At 27.9% G+C, this 17,000-nt stretch overlaps 2 protein-coding genes across 2 annotated transcripts; one reads left to right on the plus strand and one right to left on the minus strand.

Moving 5' to 3' along the window:
* Nucleotides 1–497: 497 nt before the first annotated feature.
* On the minus strand, nucleotides 498–2,696 carry LOC132924981 (uncharacterized). Its single transcript, XM_060989417.1, is given in 5 exon segments — nucleotides 498–786; nucleotides 855–1,112; nucleotides 1,201–1,719; nucleotides 2,106–2,470; nucleotides 2,472–2,696. Coding segments are annotated over 5 exon segments (1,656 nt in total).
* Nucleotides 2,697–13,587: 10,891 nt separating this feature from the next.
* On the plus strand, nucleotides 13,588–17,000 carry LOC132927043 (uncharacterized). The gene is made up of 4 exons (XM_060991498.1): nucleotides 13,588–13,940; nucleotides 14,547–14,686; nucleotides 15,213–15,448; nucleotides 16,661–17,000. The coding sequence occupies exons 1-4, from the start codon at nucleotides 13,649–13,651 to the stop codon at nucleotides 16,872–16,874; spliced, it is 882 nt and encodes a 293-aa protein (XP_060847481.1). The 5' UTR covers nucleotides 13,588–13,648; the 3' UTR covers nucleotides 16,875–17,000.

Raw genomic sequence — 17,000 nt, forward strand, 5'->3', positions numbered from 1 at the left:
TGATATAGGTACTACAGGAGGTTTTTTTTATCAGCAGAAATTTAGGACATGTATGTGTATTGTTAATATTATACTAAGTGTTGTAATACATGAATTATATTACATAAAATTACATTATACTGATTTAAAATATAATGCTGTAATGCGCGTAAAAGTATTATAATTTATAATAGGTGCCGTGTTTGAATCATTTAAAAAACTTATTTTACTGATTCAGTATTATACTAGATACATTCATTAATAATTATACAACTATAGGGTTTTTATAAACTCAATAATAAAAATCAGTAAGATGTGTAGGAGGGGGTATGTAAATGGTCCACGATAATTTGTGTACATTTTGAAAGTGGTAAGTTGAATCATTCAGTATAAAATAAATATTATTTTTTTTTTTATGATTTTCAGCGACTAGACTACGTGACTATGTCGCAGTTGTTTATCTAAATCCTCACTTTTACAATAATAGGGTTACCTTAGGTAAAAACTGCAATTTTTATTTACCAAAATGTATCTGGTTCAATCATATTTTCAATATCATCTGGAAGCGAACTTATTGAAATAGGTAATCTACGCCATTCGTCATCAATGACTTGTATTCGTGGTTCATTAATATTAATGATACAAGGAACTAATTTAATCAGATTGACAAGAGAAGGCTTAGTGTTTCTAAATTCTAATGACAAAGCATTTTTTGGTTTAAAACTAAATAATTCTGTTAAGACAGGATCAGCCATATTATATCTTTTTTTCATTTTTAAAGAAGATGTTTGTAAGAACTGACGACACCTTAAAAAGAAAAACGTTGTTTAAAATATTTTTCCTATCTTAAAAATAAACCAAATGATTATAGGTACCTTTCAAAAAAGTCTTTACGTTGGTTATTATTACTTAAAATATCCGGATTGTCCTTATGCATTAATACCTTAGTTCCCAGATACAGTTCATTATCTGTGATTTGATATTGCCCATTCATTGTATTTTTATTTATTAGAGGAGTTCTCATAACATAGTCTCTTTTCAAAAAACATAATAGAAGCTCTTTGTAGAGTGAAACAATCTTTTCATGCAAATCAGTAATAACAACAGAATCTGTCTGAAAGAATTGGTTAAAACTAAAAAATATAAATAAAGTGTACTTAACTGTAAACAATTGATAACAAGTAGGTAGGTATACTAATAAATAATATAATAAAATAAAACCTTGTAAATTTAGGAAGAGCCCATTGCAAGAAATAATAAAACAACTTCATAAAAGGGTCATTCAAAGCAGCAAGGATATGTTCAGTTGACAGAAGCCGCTGTACTAAAACAGTATCTAAAAAGTATAATCTCAGCGCATCCTATTGTTCTATAACTCTGTCTACTATTGCAGTTAAAAACAGCCATCGAGTTTGCGACGGATGTAATATTTTATGGGGATCCAAATTTAAAAATGTTTGAAACTGAGAGAACTCGCATTGGCGTTTTGAAGAACTTTTTAAAAAGTTGAAAATATTTCTGGCCAAATCTTCACATGATCTTTGTAACCGTTTACAGGCTTCACTTGCACAAAGGTGAGCCGAATTGCAAACACACTTCATTATGAAAATGCCTGGGAATTCTTTTTTCATTCTTGAAGCCACTAAATTATTCTCATCCATCATGGTATTACAACCATCGCTACCAAAACCAATAACACTACATTTCGGTATGCCATATAAAGTTAATGATTCCATTAAACTATTAAATAGTTTTTCAGCGGTATATAGTAGCGGTAATATAGGTCCCAAAATTTACTTTCTATCTTCCTCGATTTACTATCGAAAAACCTATGAAAATAATCAAAATACAAAATAATTGTAAATACTTAATACTTTTTCAATAAACTGTGTTAAGTTTTTAGTATATGTATATGGTTGATAAAAATTACTGAATATCAGACTGAATTGACTAAGTATCTGCCTACCAAATGTTCTGCTGATACAATAAATTATGGTAATTATTTAAGAAATAAAATGTTTTTATTCAAATATATTTAAGTACAAATATATAAATACTTTTTTAATATAATCTTTAAAACACTGAATATATATTTATATGTAATATAACTTATAAGTAAATTTTACCCAAGAATGACGGCACCAATATCAGTAGATTCACCAGATAATATACTGAACTGTACAGTTTTTAGGTACGAAACAAGTTCTTTTTTCTGACAATAACCAATTAAATTTTTCGTAATTGAAGTTGTTTTTGTTCTTTTAAGTGATATATTTTTAGCTATTTCAGAATCTTTAAAACAACTTTTAAGAACATCCGTAAGGCGGTCAGTAGCAAGAAAGGCAATATTGTGTTCTGTCAAAAATGCAGTTAATTTTATTTCTGCCATTTTGACGTCAATATCTAATTTCGTTGGAGTTTTATTTGTAGTAAAAGTTTTTATCGATTTTTGTTTTATTTCTTTACATGCTTCAATTTCTTTATGTTTTTTTACCATTGCCATGTGTTTTAATGTTAGATAACTCCGCGACCATTGTGAAATTACACAACTTACATTTGGCTTTGAAAGTATCGTTATCAACAGGAACCAACCATTTTTTTAAATTTTCAACTCTGAGCCATTTTGAACGAAACTTCTGCGCCCTGTGTTTCGTTGGATTTTTTATGATTTTTTTAGGTGGTGTTAAATGGATATCTTCCTCACTGTCGTTTAACATATTTGAAAATTTCAAATAATAGAATTGTAGCACTCGAAATTACTCAATAAAGTTCTAACTAGGTACTTTATAATAAATTATAACCACTAAATCACGAGGAATGAATCAATAACAAACTAACAAAGACAATTGGATTATCCGTATTTTCTTGTGCATGTACGATGTACCTCAAAAACAAAAACTTGACAAAAACAATATTATTTCATATTAATATCTTCGGTAATTGGTATTTGGTAATAACATAATAATCTCTTAATCAATAATAATAACAACATAGAATATATTTTATAAACATTATATTGCAGTTCTTTCAACATTTTAAATAAAAAATAGTTATATTTAGGTTTTCATGGAATTCTCGTATATTATGTGTACGAGAATAATGTTTCCTCGTACCTCGTACAAATGGTCCAAATTATAGTACAAGTACGAGAATTCTCGTACGTCTGGCAAGTGGCAACCCTGCTTTTACTTCTTGCTTTTTGTTTGGACGGTAGACGGTTGTCCCTATCCTCTGAAATTCTATATTATACAACCGGTGGTGGGAACGACTATTATCTTTATTCAATGGTGGGAACGACTACCACCACTACCCCGCACTGCCAACACATACCTACGCATATACGCATACCAGCGCCGAGCGCGGCTCATACAATGAACTCATAGAGAGTGGAGCGTTGTTAGTCGTAGTGTGCAGTGTGCACTCTGTTTGCTGTCTTGTTCCAGTTCATCAGTTGCAGCGCTTCAGTCTTCCAAAATCCAAACACATTTTTTTTCACTTATCCAGATACATTAGTTTCATTCTCATAATTTGTTTGACTTGCATTTACTTCGTTTTCTCGGCCCAAATTTACAAAAAGGCAACACCATGATGTCGATAGTTGTACTGATAATAACTATCATCACTAGTATTGGTACCAAAGCCGACTTGCAGACAAATATATTTGGAGGCAAGTACATATTTTATTAAATTTCTCCTTTCATATTTTGTTAGAATTTAACTACTATATTTATTCATATTATTACTGTTATTATATATCAAAATATTTTTACAAATTGTAAGGTTTGGCATGTTTTTTTTTAAAATTAAGTTAATAGACATTAAGCACATAAATTAAGTTTAAAATGAAGTCAACAAATATCATTAACTTAACTTAATTAATAAGTTAAATTATTATATATATATATAAATGCATTTAAGAGGAATTAAAGTAAGTGGTAAGTGGTAATCGAAAAGTAAACTCGGTAAACTTGGACAGTAATTTAATATTAATAGTACCTAGATAAATATTTGATAGGTTTATTATGTATGTATTTTAAGACTTGTAGAGCTATAGCATTTATAGAACTTTATTCATTGTTTATTGTTCAGATCATTAAAATTAAAATTTAAATGTGAATGTGCTAGCAAACCAGCTCTAAAAATCTATTTAATATGCGCTGACAAAAGAACAGAATTAAATCATTTTAAAAGTCACTATTATGACATTCTAAGGACATATTGGATGTAAATAGAACATTGTGTTCTTAAGAATTTGGTATTGTTGTATACAATTAATATTAGTGGTATATAATTGTAAGCACAAGTGTTCATGTATCAATATTGTATTTTACTATAAACTTTCTAGACTTCTAGTTATATTATTACATGTTAGGACATAACTTTTGATTACTATACGGTTATGAGTAGGGACCGGATTTATATGCACAAAAAATCCTCAAAATATGCTTTTAATAATGCTGTAATATGTTATAATATATGTATTTATTTTTAAACATATACTTAAATATGCACTTAAATTTTGTTTAAATTTATGTAAAAATATGTAAATGTATTATGTAAAATTATGTAACAATATTTATTAAATTAAATTAAATAAAATTTATTAATGGCATTAAAAAAGTATAAAAAAGCTTTTAATGTATTTTAAACTCGATGCACACGGGCACAATTTTAAACATAAAACGCAAGACACAGACTGACATCGAAAACTGACCGTGGAACACTTGAATTCTATTATATGAGCAACGAATTTATCTATATATATATTATATATGTTGCATATATCAGTGGCGTAATTAGGAATTTGTCTTAGGGGGGGATTTTCAAGTACAGTGGTGAGTGGTATCTGAGAATCCTTTTGTTTTTTTAAAAATCCTTCAACTAATATATAGGTACACAAAATGTCAAAATGTATTAATAAATGTTGCTTTAAAATTCTACATAATTTGTACCTATACAACATTATAATAAATTCTTCAAAATGTTAACATTGAATATATTAAAATTAAATTTTACTTTTAAATTAAATAATAATTATTAAAATATTAAATTTATTTTATTTGTAATATAATTTAACAGCTCTTTTTTTGTACTGTTTACAAAAGAATTTCTAATTTTCTTGGTTTTTTAGCCAACTCGTTAATCACATCATCAGGATTTAGTGAAATTGATTTATGAACAGCCATCATGGTTAAACCATTTAATCGATCCTAAAATTAATAAAAATTACCAATAATTATTTTAATTTTCAAATAAAATAAAACTAGATACTTTAATAATAATTAATCACAATAATATATAATTGGAAGGTGGTATCCACAAATTTGTAAGCGCCTAAAATAATTATTAGATATATAAATATATCATAGTACAAATAGGTATAATTGATTTTGTTTTAAATTTATAATATTATTGAAACTAATATCCAACCAGTAGTTAAGAGGTAAATTATTTATGTTAGTAGTAAGAAGGAATATGATATTGAAAATAAAATATAGTAATAATAGTATAATACATGTAATAAACCTATTAAATTTTAAATTTAAGTATTAAACTTTATCTTACAAGGTGAAATAAAATAATAATATCAATTTATATTTTATATAATATATTATATTAAAACTAAGCTTACCAGATGTTTATCAGCATCAGACAAATTTTTATTCACAAAGGAACCAATATCATTATTGTAACAATGAAGTATATTTAAGTTTTCAATCTTTAATTTATAAAAAAAAAAATTAATAATATTTTAATGTCCTAAATATTTAATAAATCTAATTGTAATAATTGTATCATTCTTACCTTAGTAATACCTATATTTTTGTCTTCATCAGATTTTGGTTTTTTTTGAAAAAAAGATAGAATTGTATTTTTTCTTTTTTTTTCCATAATGTTATAAAAATTTTAGTTGTTATTGAAAAATAAATAATTTTAAATTTAATAATAATATTATAAAACAATAAAGCACGGATAAAATATTAAAATAATAACCGTAGAGCACTGCATGTACTGTGTACAATTGTACGAATAATATTTTATACTATACGTCAACGTCAACCTCAAGTCTCAACAATAATAACTACATTAAATAATATTTGTAAGAAATCTTTAATCGTGGTTTTTTCTTATTATCGGTATTTTCCATGTGCTTACCTATTTATAGATTTATATAATGGATAGAATTTCTATTTAATATATTTTGTTGTGATGTCAGCACGATAAAACACATAATCCCACAAATTAATAAATAAATATACATATTATATAGGCTCTGGGGGGGGATCTATCCCCCTCATCCACCCCCTTAATTACGCCCCTGGCATATATTATATCTTTGGAAATTGGAAATAACGACTGGTGTCAATTTTATTGATATTATGTGGCTTTGAACGTGAAAATATGACGAAAAACGAATTTATGTGTTATAAATAATAATGTGCACTTTAAAACTAAAAATATGCATTCAATATGTATTTAATAGGTAAAAACGTTGAAATATGCAAAATATGCAAAATAAAATTAGTGTTATTTTAATAAGAGTGATCTAAATCGGGGACAACTTTCATCAGATTTCAAAAAGCTTATTCCAATACATATATGCATTTGCGTATAAATCCGGTCCCTAGTTATGAGTATATGAAGTCAATGATGTATATAAATATGGTTTTTTGATATACGCAGAGACCTTCATTAGCCTAATGTCATACTGTGTGTACAGTCTCTGATAAGGTTCAATTATGTGTTACATTTATATTATTATTACATTACAGTGTTAAATTAATCACAGTCGTATTATTTACGTAGGTAAATACCTAAATCCTAAGTTTACTTAAATTTTCATTTCAACAGATATGATTAATGAATAATTTTGGAATCAAACAGGCACATCTTTAATCCCATATCTTGATATCTTGGATATCAACTGAAACAATTAAATTCATTGTATAGTGTGCAACTATTGATGATAGGTTTATAAGATACTTAAGTTTCAACATTACATGGTATACCTTCAAGAGTATTAGTGATTTTAACAGATACTTCATTTTCCTTGTTTCGATCTATGGCTTAATTTAGAACAAAATCATATCTATACTGTTTACTCTATAAAACCAAAATCTTAAAATAATTACTTTTAATTTACAAGTTATATTTATAATTATTAATCACTAAAAAGTTGATACATTTCTATATTTCTATATAGATAGTTGTTATTATTTAAAATATTTTATAATTAAGGCGATGTACCTATCAATTAATTTGTGACAGAAGTATTTTAACATTCTTAAGCCATTAGTCCAATGACATAATGACATACTTGGGATTTCTTTGTGGGGGAGATTGACTAAAGTTGTAGATGTCGAGTGTCCCTATATTTTTTTACCTACTTATAAAATGACAAATTGAAAAAACAGAACTATAATCATATAAATACAAGTAATAAATATTTTCTACGTTTGAGAGTTTGTCTATTGGATAGTAAATTATATGTATCATCTAAAACAATATAAAAATTATAAATCTAGATAATTCAAATTAAGAAGTTAATACAGTTTAATAAATCTTAATAATAATAAAAATAGAAAAATTTAATAGAATAAAAATGTTCAAAATATTAAAATTAATATATCTGTGAAATATGCTCATAATTTGCTTTAATACATACATATTTAATTTGATTTAATTCACTGACCATTTAATTTATCATTTTGTATTTTTTATGTAACTTTGCATTATTTATAGTATAAATACTGTAAGCTTAATGAATGAATAAAGTAATCAAGTAACAATTATAAGGTTTAAATTAGTTTTATCAAACTCGGTTTGATATAATTTTTTTTTTAATTGGTTAAACTTTACCAATCTCACTTAATTAAAGTTACATTTTTATGTAGAATCTATTGATATATTTTTTACACAATTGTTGAATTCTGTCATATAATTTGGATGCTTTACTTGAAAAAGAGATAAACATAATATTTTGGTCAATAAATAATAATATACTAAAATCGGTTAACAAAAAAAAAAAATATTTACATTAAAATATAACATTAATTATTGTTAAATAACATTTTCAAAATTGTTTTAAGATACATAGATCTTAAAGCTTTTGTAAGTATAAGACACAATGTAGGAACAAATAAAAATATAATAATTTATGTTTTGAAATAGTTTTAAAATTATGCTAGAAAACGTAAGTAATTATTTTTATTAAAGTTTATACATGAACAAATTTTAAGAAATTAGTAGCCTATACAATTAAATTATAAATCAATTAATACATAAATTACAATTAATACAGATACTTACTTTGATATGTGTTCTAAGATTTTAATTTAAAAACTTAGAAGTTGAAATTTGTTGTTTTAAATCATACAAAATTCATTTAAATCATTAGAGCTATTATTTTCTTGATACTCTCCGTTCGTACCAAGAACTTAGGAAAAATTAAATTGCAATTTTAAATTTCAATAATATTAAAAATATGTATAGTTAAAGAACATTACAATCACAAATTAGAGATACCTATTACCTATATAATAAGGGTTTAAGACAAAAACTTGTAAAATAGCCTTTTCTGAATAGTTACTCGGAAAAAAGTATAAACTATAAGATAATGATTTAAGTTATTCGATATTGTAGCACTTGGAATTTCATTCTAATTTCAATAATTAAAAAAAAAAAGAAAACAATATATTAACACTGTATGTGCAAGTATATTTTACTATTTATTTAATTACATAAGTAAAAGACATCGGTTTATTTGTTTTTGATAAGTGATCACAAATAATTTATCAATTTACTAAGTACTTACTATTTTTTTTAAATATATAATTATTAATAAGGTACCTGAATGGGATCCACAGTGATTACTGATCGATACGTGAATATGATTTTGGTAACTTCGTTTAATTCGTTTTTTGTTCTACTTCATATAGGTAATATAGGAAATTACATCTACATATATTATTTACTCAATGAGATAATCGTAGTCGTGACTTAAAATGAAAATAAATAGATAATAATCTACTACATACAAACACAATTTTGCATTTTACAATAATTGTAAAGAGGCCTTCAGTGCAATAATGGACTAACCTTAAATTAATGATATTGAGATCTATGCAAAAATAAAAATGACATTTTTATGAATATTTTTTTTTCAACTGCCAAAGATGTATTTATTTTTATTTTTAGCATATTAGTTTTGATCAAAGAAGTACTTATGGTTGCTGCATTAATTTTTTTGAAAATCACACCCACTCTTGACTTAATGTGGGTTAGTCCATTTGTTCATAAACTTTATCTTGTACATGAATCATAACATAAGTATATTGTATAGTATTTAATGATAAAAGAAAAAGCATAAATATTTAAAAAATTTCAAAACTTTATAATTTAACGAACATTTTAGTATAAAAAATTATAATTTTTTTTTCATCAATGGATTAATAAAACAAGATACCTATAACTTTTCTTAATATACCTAATAATATTATTAACACTTTTATGAAAGAATAAAATAAAAAAAAAAAACAAAATTTAAAATTTCTTAACACATTAACTACTTAATTTAAAAAAAATAAAAAATATAAATACGTAATAAAAAATTTTTTTTTTCATTCATCATTCATCATCACTAAAGGTTATCACTAAAGTTCATTAACATCAATGTTTTGAATATTGGTCTTAAGACTATTATAAAACTCATGATGAATCGGAGGAACAAAATCAAGTAAACATAATAGATCTTTCTTTTTCAGTGGATTTATACAGTTTCCATTTGGGTAGAGTAAATCTAAATTTCTGATCAGTGTGGTATTTCGTTTTTCTAAATTAAGTTCACTAAAAGGAGTGACTTCATTGTTTGAATACTTAAAAAATATTTTAAAACTGACCACACTAATCGGAATACATAATTAAATGCTGTGTCCAGTACGTGCACTAATTGCCTTTCTTTGATGTAATTCCAATTATTGTTTCAAATTATTGGTAAAGGCTTCAGATTTAGCAGCTTTAATTTTAATAGCCTATGCATTACATTTTCTGCAAGAATCTGATACAGGTGGATGGAAAGAGATTAAATTCTTCATTAAAAATTTTTCTAAAAACAAAGTTTGGCACAGGATTTGTAGCTTGTTCAGTTTAGAGTGAATATAATTTTATGATATTTAAATCAGGTGACATGTATTTACGATTAATTGATTTGTGAAAGGCATAGTGGTTTTGATATGCAGACAATTTCTCTATAAAATTTTTTACCTCAGCAATTTTTTCCGGAGACGTTTTATTTGCCGATGGACCCTTTCCTTTACGGTCACTGGGAGGGGTACTTTTTTGTCCTTTATTTTTAAGAACCCTATCGAACCTTTCAGCTGAAACTAAAAGTGTATTTTGAAAAAAAATTTTATAAACCTTAACTTCAATTCCACTAGAATCTAACAAAACATACACGAGATTTTTGTCTTCTAGAGTTAGGATTTTGAGTATACGAGCGTTGTTCATCGCATACTTTAATAATAGTAAATAAATACGATGTTTGCATGTTTAAACTTTCGAGATTATTAGAAATCATTAATTATTTGTGTTTGTCGTTCCTGCGTTATTTTTATGTGACACTCGTTAGAACAACGGTAAGGTCCAATTTTCGGTTGTTTTTCATGTACAACTTTACCTTTACTGTTAATATATTGCTTACCTTTTAAATAGCGTCCTTTCTAATATTATTTTTCCATGTTTTTTCATTTTTAACCCGTTATTTCCCTTTGGTTTGATTTGTATACTCTTACCTTGTTCCTGCTCTGAAGACGAAGAATCTAAGTCGCTTTTTCAGAGGGATCGTATTCTGAACCCGAATCGACAAATTCTGATAAATCATCATCAATGTCGAATAAATCTAAAAATGAATTGATCACGTATAGGTACTAACCTAATAGTTAACATATTAACAGTAATAATGGTACTTACTTTCCAATTCCTTTTCATTATCCATGCTACTGAACTACTTATTGAAACGTAAATAATTACCTATTAATTACTCAATTTTATACAATTTTGTTAAAAAATATAGCAATAAAAAAAAATATTAACAAAACATTATTAATAATAATAATGATGGTCATACTAATATGGGTAGAAAAGGTTAATATCACAAAACGCCTGCGTACTTTTAACTTTTTATTTAATATATTGTAGAAATAACTTTATAACAATATTTTATATAAAAGAAAACTAACTAACAAAAACGTAAAATTCGACATAAGTGTATATGTGTGTCTGTGTGTGTGTGGACAAAGCGTTACCTTCGCGCAGTGTCGCCAATGTACCCACAGGCTAATTAATGACAAACAATTATTTAAGTCATGGATATTAATTTATCAAAAAATTATAATATTCTCTTTAGAATTAGTCTTAAAAAATGCAATACTTCATATTTGCATATTACGAGGGACGTCCAGAAAGTAAGGTTACAACATGTGTTAAAAATTGAAAAATGAATATATTTAAATGAAATTTACAAGATAAGTGTTAAAACATGTCATTATTTCTCTACATAATCGTCATCGAGGTCAATAAATTTTTGAAGCCTAGGGACCAGTTTTTGTATACCTTTGTCGTATACCTTACGCTCCACCTCCCGAAGCCAATTTTCGACTGGACCTCCTCGTCATTTGAAGATCGTTGTCCACCCAAAAACTCCTTCAATTTATTGAAAAGATGATAATCCGATGGTGCCAGGTCCGAGGAGTAGGGTGGGTGAGTCACAATATCCCACCCAAATGAAACAAGCGGGTTCTGAGTGAGACGGGCGTATGAGGTCTAGCGTTGTCATGAAGAAGTGACACACCACGAGTCAGCATTCCTCTCCTTTTTTTGTCCTTGATTTTTTTTTCAACTTCTTGAGTGTCTCACAGTATGCAGCTGCATTTATGGTGGTTCCTTTAGGCATAAAATCGACCAATAATTCCTTTCCGATCCCAAAAAACAGATGCCATGATCTTTCTCTCTGAAAATTGGACTTTGAATTTTTTGGTTGATGGTGAATGGCGCCACTGTAGAGATTGCCTTTTTGACTCAGGAGTATAGTGACACACCCACGTTTCGTCACCAGTCACAATTGAGTCAAGAAAAGTTTCACCCTCGCTTTCATACCGTTCAAGGAATTCGCGTGCAGCCAAAACACGATCGAGGTGTAGCGATTGGAGGATGAACTGTTTGACACGTTTGACTGCTGTGACGACATTTCGTAACGGACTGAGGCGTTTGATGATTTGTTTTGATCGTTAGAAAATTTTCTACGTGACAGCGGTGACAACTCTGAAAAACAAAATTCCCTTCGTCTTACACAGCCCTTGTAACCTTACTTTCTGGACGTCCCTCGTACATGTTCTATTTAAATCACTCGTGTTTGCATTTGCGATGAGACGTAACAAATGGACTAACTCACTATAGTCCATTCTTGCACTTAAAATTATTTATAATATTAAAATTCATTAACGAGTTAGGAGTCGCCATCTAGTGAATATTAAGTAAAGGTGGCTTAGACCATTTTTGCATCGAATTTTATGAGTTAAGGTTGCCATTAATGTCATTATGTAACGTCTCGCACAATCTATTTCCCAGGTTCGGTTTGTGGAGCGTACATTGACGTGGTAGGGTCGCCAACCCGCAGCCGAGATTTTTAAACCGGAGCGTGCAGGATTTTATAATATTATATTGATGAAAAAAATAGAACAAATAAGGAAGAATAATGAATGCACTGTTTTGGGTATGGTTATTTTTGCGATATTTATTATTAGTATAATTGAAAAAGAATAATAATTAAGTTATGGCCAAGAAAAGCCATACGGCATAAAAACTTCGCCCCAAATAAAGGTCACACCAATAATAATAAATAATAATAATAGTACAATCACAAAGATGTAATACGACATAATAATAGGGCACGGGTCCGATCATCGGTTACCGGCACGTATACCAATAATAATAAATATATATTCATAAACGTAATGCCGTTAAACACAATAGTAAATATATATCTATATATCTAACTCAATAACTAATACCGGTCAAGGTATTTATTTCGTACATAATAAATAATAATATAAAATATCACCAAGAAATATCCAGTGTCCTGAGCGTCGTCCCCGAAACGACGCCCTCGGTGATAGATTTTTGACTACTCCAACATGTGGAGTAGAAAAACAAAAGGGACATATAAAAGACCGTTAGGCGTATCATGCACCGGACAAAGTACGTCGTCGACATTACCTAATGGTTATATAATAATACTTGGCCGGTAAGATATGTTACATCTAATATTTTAATTGGTGGCACTAATTAACATATTGACGGCCGGTCACTCCGGACCACGGGTACTGGGAAATAGTGATAGTGTGTGTGTGCACGTTTTTATAGGTTGGTGTCGTCTTCAGGCTACGGCAGAGGGGCCCGCGGGACGGAGAGTACAATCGCATCATATAAAATAATAATAAAAATAGAAATATACGGCATTGAATTTTGATCGTTACAATTAACTCAAAATAAAAAATTTGGGTTAGTCTGTTATTGCACTGAAGGCAAAAAAAAATTATACCAGATGAGCAGTATGCCTATACTTACAACCCAATAACTTAATGTAATTTGGTTTGAGCAAAGATTTTTCCGAATGCCATTTATCCAGTTAGATTTTTATCGTAACACGCATAACTTATCCATTATAAAAACTAAACCAACTAATTACCTTTATTTACTATGTATTACAGTTCTTCCAGGAACACTATCTAGATGTCCGCCGCTTGAATCCGCAGTATATGAAGTAACCGTGATGATTTCGCTTTCGTTGCAAATTGGTGGTTGTTGTGCCTACATCAACTACAATTCTAGTGACATAATGAAACAATCATTCGACTTTTGGATTAACGACGTGCAAAATGACGCGCAACGTTGTCATGACAAGGGTACATATAAAAACTACTATTTTGGTAAAAGTACGGGTTTTAGCCTCAAGCAGTATTAAATTTCCCAATATATCACATTATCTGCAAAATATTTTAATATATGTTACTTTCAGCTGAAACATTTATTATAATACTTGAATGCGTTGCTTTTTATTAGTTTTTTACTTATTACAAAAAATAGGAAATAATAATCACACAGAAAAAAATATTATTATAAACTTATTTGATAAAAAATAAAATAATAAATACAATTGAAATAGGTATAAATATATTTATTTTTTTATGAATTAGTTTTTTATGATTTGTGAAGCATAAGAAAGTATTAAAAGGACATTAAAATGAACATTCTGATATTAAAGTAGATGCTCCGTTAATTTAATTGGTTTGTATACCATATCTATTTTTTTACCAAACTTAAAAGACATTTAATAGTTTAGGTATTATATTTTCATTGGTCGCCTACAAATCAACTCTCATAATGCTTGATAGTTGTATCCCTTATTGAATAAGGAATAAATATAATCTAATATTTTAATACATTCACATTTTATCAGTATACCGAATTCATTGAGCTCTTGTATATTTTTGTCATCTATTATTATTCAGGTTTGGAACATTTTAATATGTACTGCCTGACAAAATCACTCTTGCTGCCAGACGACACCAACATAGGTCCCTTACCTGTGTACATTAAACTGTACAATGAAGCTTTTCACAAGGGAAGAAGACTTGATTATAAATGTGCAGTAAGTATATCTAGTTTCAATTTGTTTTTAAATCAGATCTATCATTCCGTTTTTCAATTCCTTATAATTGATTTATTTTTTATTTATTAATATTAAGAGGTATATTTTCATCAGAAAAATAATATATTCACTAATAATAAATGATGATATGTTAGTAATTTAGTATTTTGAATTTTATAATTCATACTAGCATACCCGTCTCGGCTCCGCTCAAGCGTGAATGTGAGCAATCACAGGTAGGAGTAAATTGCAAATAAATCTAAAATACGCTAAAATTATTTGGAAATGTTTTTATTAATGTACTGTATCCTAAGCAAAAAAAATGAAATTTACAAAATTTCTGTATACACAATATTTTTTGTATTATCCGTCATCGGCAGTAAAATGAATTGATTAACGGGATTTCTGGTTCTGGAGAGAGCTCGTATGGCTAACCATGCGAAAAACAATCTTCGCTTACTATAATCTGAGCTTGCTTACATAATATTAATTCATTTTGGTTTTGATTATCTCGTCCTTACCACAGTTGTACGAGACAGTTGACGGGAATGCCTCTGCAATGAGGTTGGCGATTAGCGGGAACACTTCTTGTCATGGCTTGTTATATATGCTTTCCCACTCATCCTTGATCCCTAAAAATAGTCCTGAGTTTAATGAAGGGTCCATGTTGCTGATATTTAACAAGACTAAACTTGACGGGCCAATAACATCACAACCGATAGCTAAGCAGTACGAGAAAGCAGTTCAAGTCAGCGACAAGAGGTAAGTCTTGTTAAGAAACGCCTCACTTCTTATTATTATAATTATAATTTGTAATGTTGTAGTATAGATTAGTACGTATATAGCAGTGTCGTGTGTAGTAATCGTGTTATGAGTTGATCATTAAATTAGGCTTAACATTTTTGTATCTTCTATTTCCCTTTCCTGACCAAAGCTTGAAAACATTAGTCATTTTTTTTTCATAATTCAATTTTTTAGTAAGCATAATGTTGTTATATTTTCATTTTTAGTACTTCATTCTTTTTTTAATCCTGGGACTTTCAAATCCCGTCGGTTATCTACAATCTGGACTCAAAAGTCCTGTCGGTTATGTAGTCCATTTTTTTTTACATATATACGATGCAAAAATTAAGGACATAATTATGGACTTTTTTAAAATAATTAATGAAAAGTACTATAACACAGAAATTAATAATTCTTTATGATGATAATGAATTTTGAGAACATTGTTTATATATTATGATATTCTGAGACACAATTTTTTTTCATTGCAACTCAAAAATATGCAACTCTTAGGATTGATGCCTCGATTCTATTGCCTTTAAACTATAAACCTCGCATCTTCAAGGTGTTTGACGAAAAATTGCCAGTGTACTCTCTTATTTTCAGTTCTTAGTCTAAATATAGTTTTAATTGTAAATACTTTTTACTAAAACAAAAAAAAAGTTGTTGTGTATTCAATACTTCGAAAGCCTACTATTTAGTATTTATAATATATATTATAACATTTCATTTTATTAATATTTACGATTCTATTTTTATTATAAACTTAAAAAAAATCCTTTTTTAATCTGGGATTCGTATTAGGAAAATAATGGTTTTCACCTGACTGTATAAGTGATAAACTGATTGTAACTAATAATATAAAACAAATTTTAATGTAAGGTTACCTATTGAGAAATTATTTAAAAAAAAAAGTAACTCGTTATGTAACATAGTTAAGAGAGTTAACTTTTTAAATCGTAACTATTGAGCTTTGAGTAAAAGTTAGAGTAATGAGCATTGCAGTTTGTTGGGGTGTTATGGACAATTATTTGACGAATGATGACATATTATAAAACTTTACTAAATAGTAGGTATTAATAGGTATAATTAATATTAGGTAAATACTAAATAGTAATTTAATAATTATTATTGAATGCGTTGTCATTTCAATTAACTATTTAATTAATATTTTTTTGTTTCCTTGGACAGAGATGGAGATGGTGAGCGTGGTTCAGTTATGTCCATTGATAGTACTAACACGTCTGTTACCAAAGACAAAAATGCATTCGAACGTCCACCATTATCAATCGAGGTCATGCAGGCGCTTTTGAAATTCCCGTTCAGACGTAGGCGTTCAGCAACATCAAATTCATTCTCAGATATTACAGGTTATAGTTGGATTCAAGGTTTTGGACGTAAATAATGATTATGAAAATATAACAAGTAATACTGTTTGTTCCAAATGCTATTGTAACATTTTTTTTTTTTGTAACATCTATCAAATAACCTTTGTATTTTTTTTCTATTAAACATGCAATTATTAATTTAA

This window comes from Rhopalosiphum padi, chromosome 3 (assembly GCF_020882245.1).
Source record: "Rhopalosiphum padi isolate XX-2018 chromosome 3, ASM2088224v1, whole genome shotgun sequence".
NCBI lineage: Eukaryota > Metazoa > Arthropoda > Insecta > Hemiptera > Aphididae > Rhopalosiphum > Rhopalosiphum padi.

Excerpts from the sequence above, each read along its gene's own strand:
- LOC132927043 (XM_060991498.1), top strand. The coding sequence starts at position 13,649 with ATGCCATTTATCCAGTTAGATTTTTATCGTAACACGCATAACTTATCC. Across the intron at positions 13,941-14,546 it reads GCAACGTTGTCATGACAAGG|GTTTGGAACATTTTAATATG; the intron begins GTACATATAAAA and ends ATTATTATTCAG. Across the intron at positions 14,687-15,212 it reads GACTTGATTATAAATGTGCA|TTGTACGAGACAGTTGACGG; the intron begins GTAAGTATATCT and ends TCCTTACCACAG.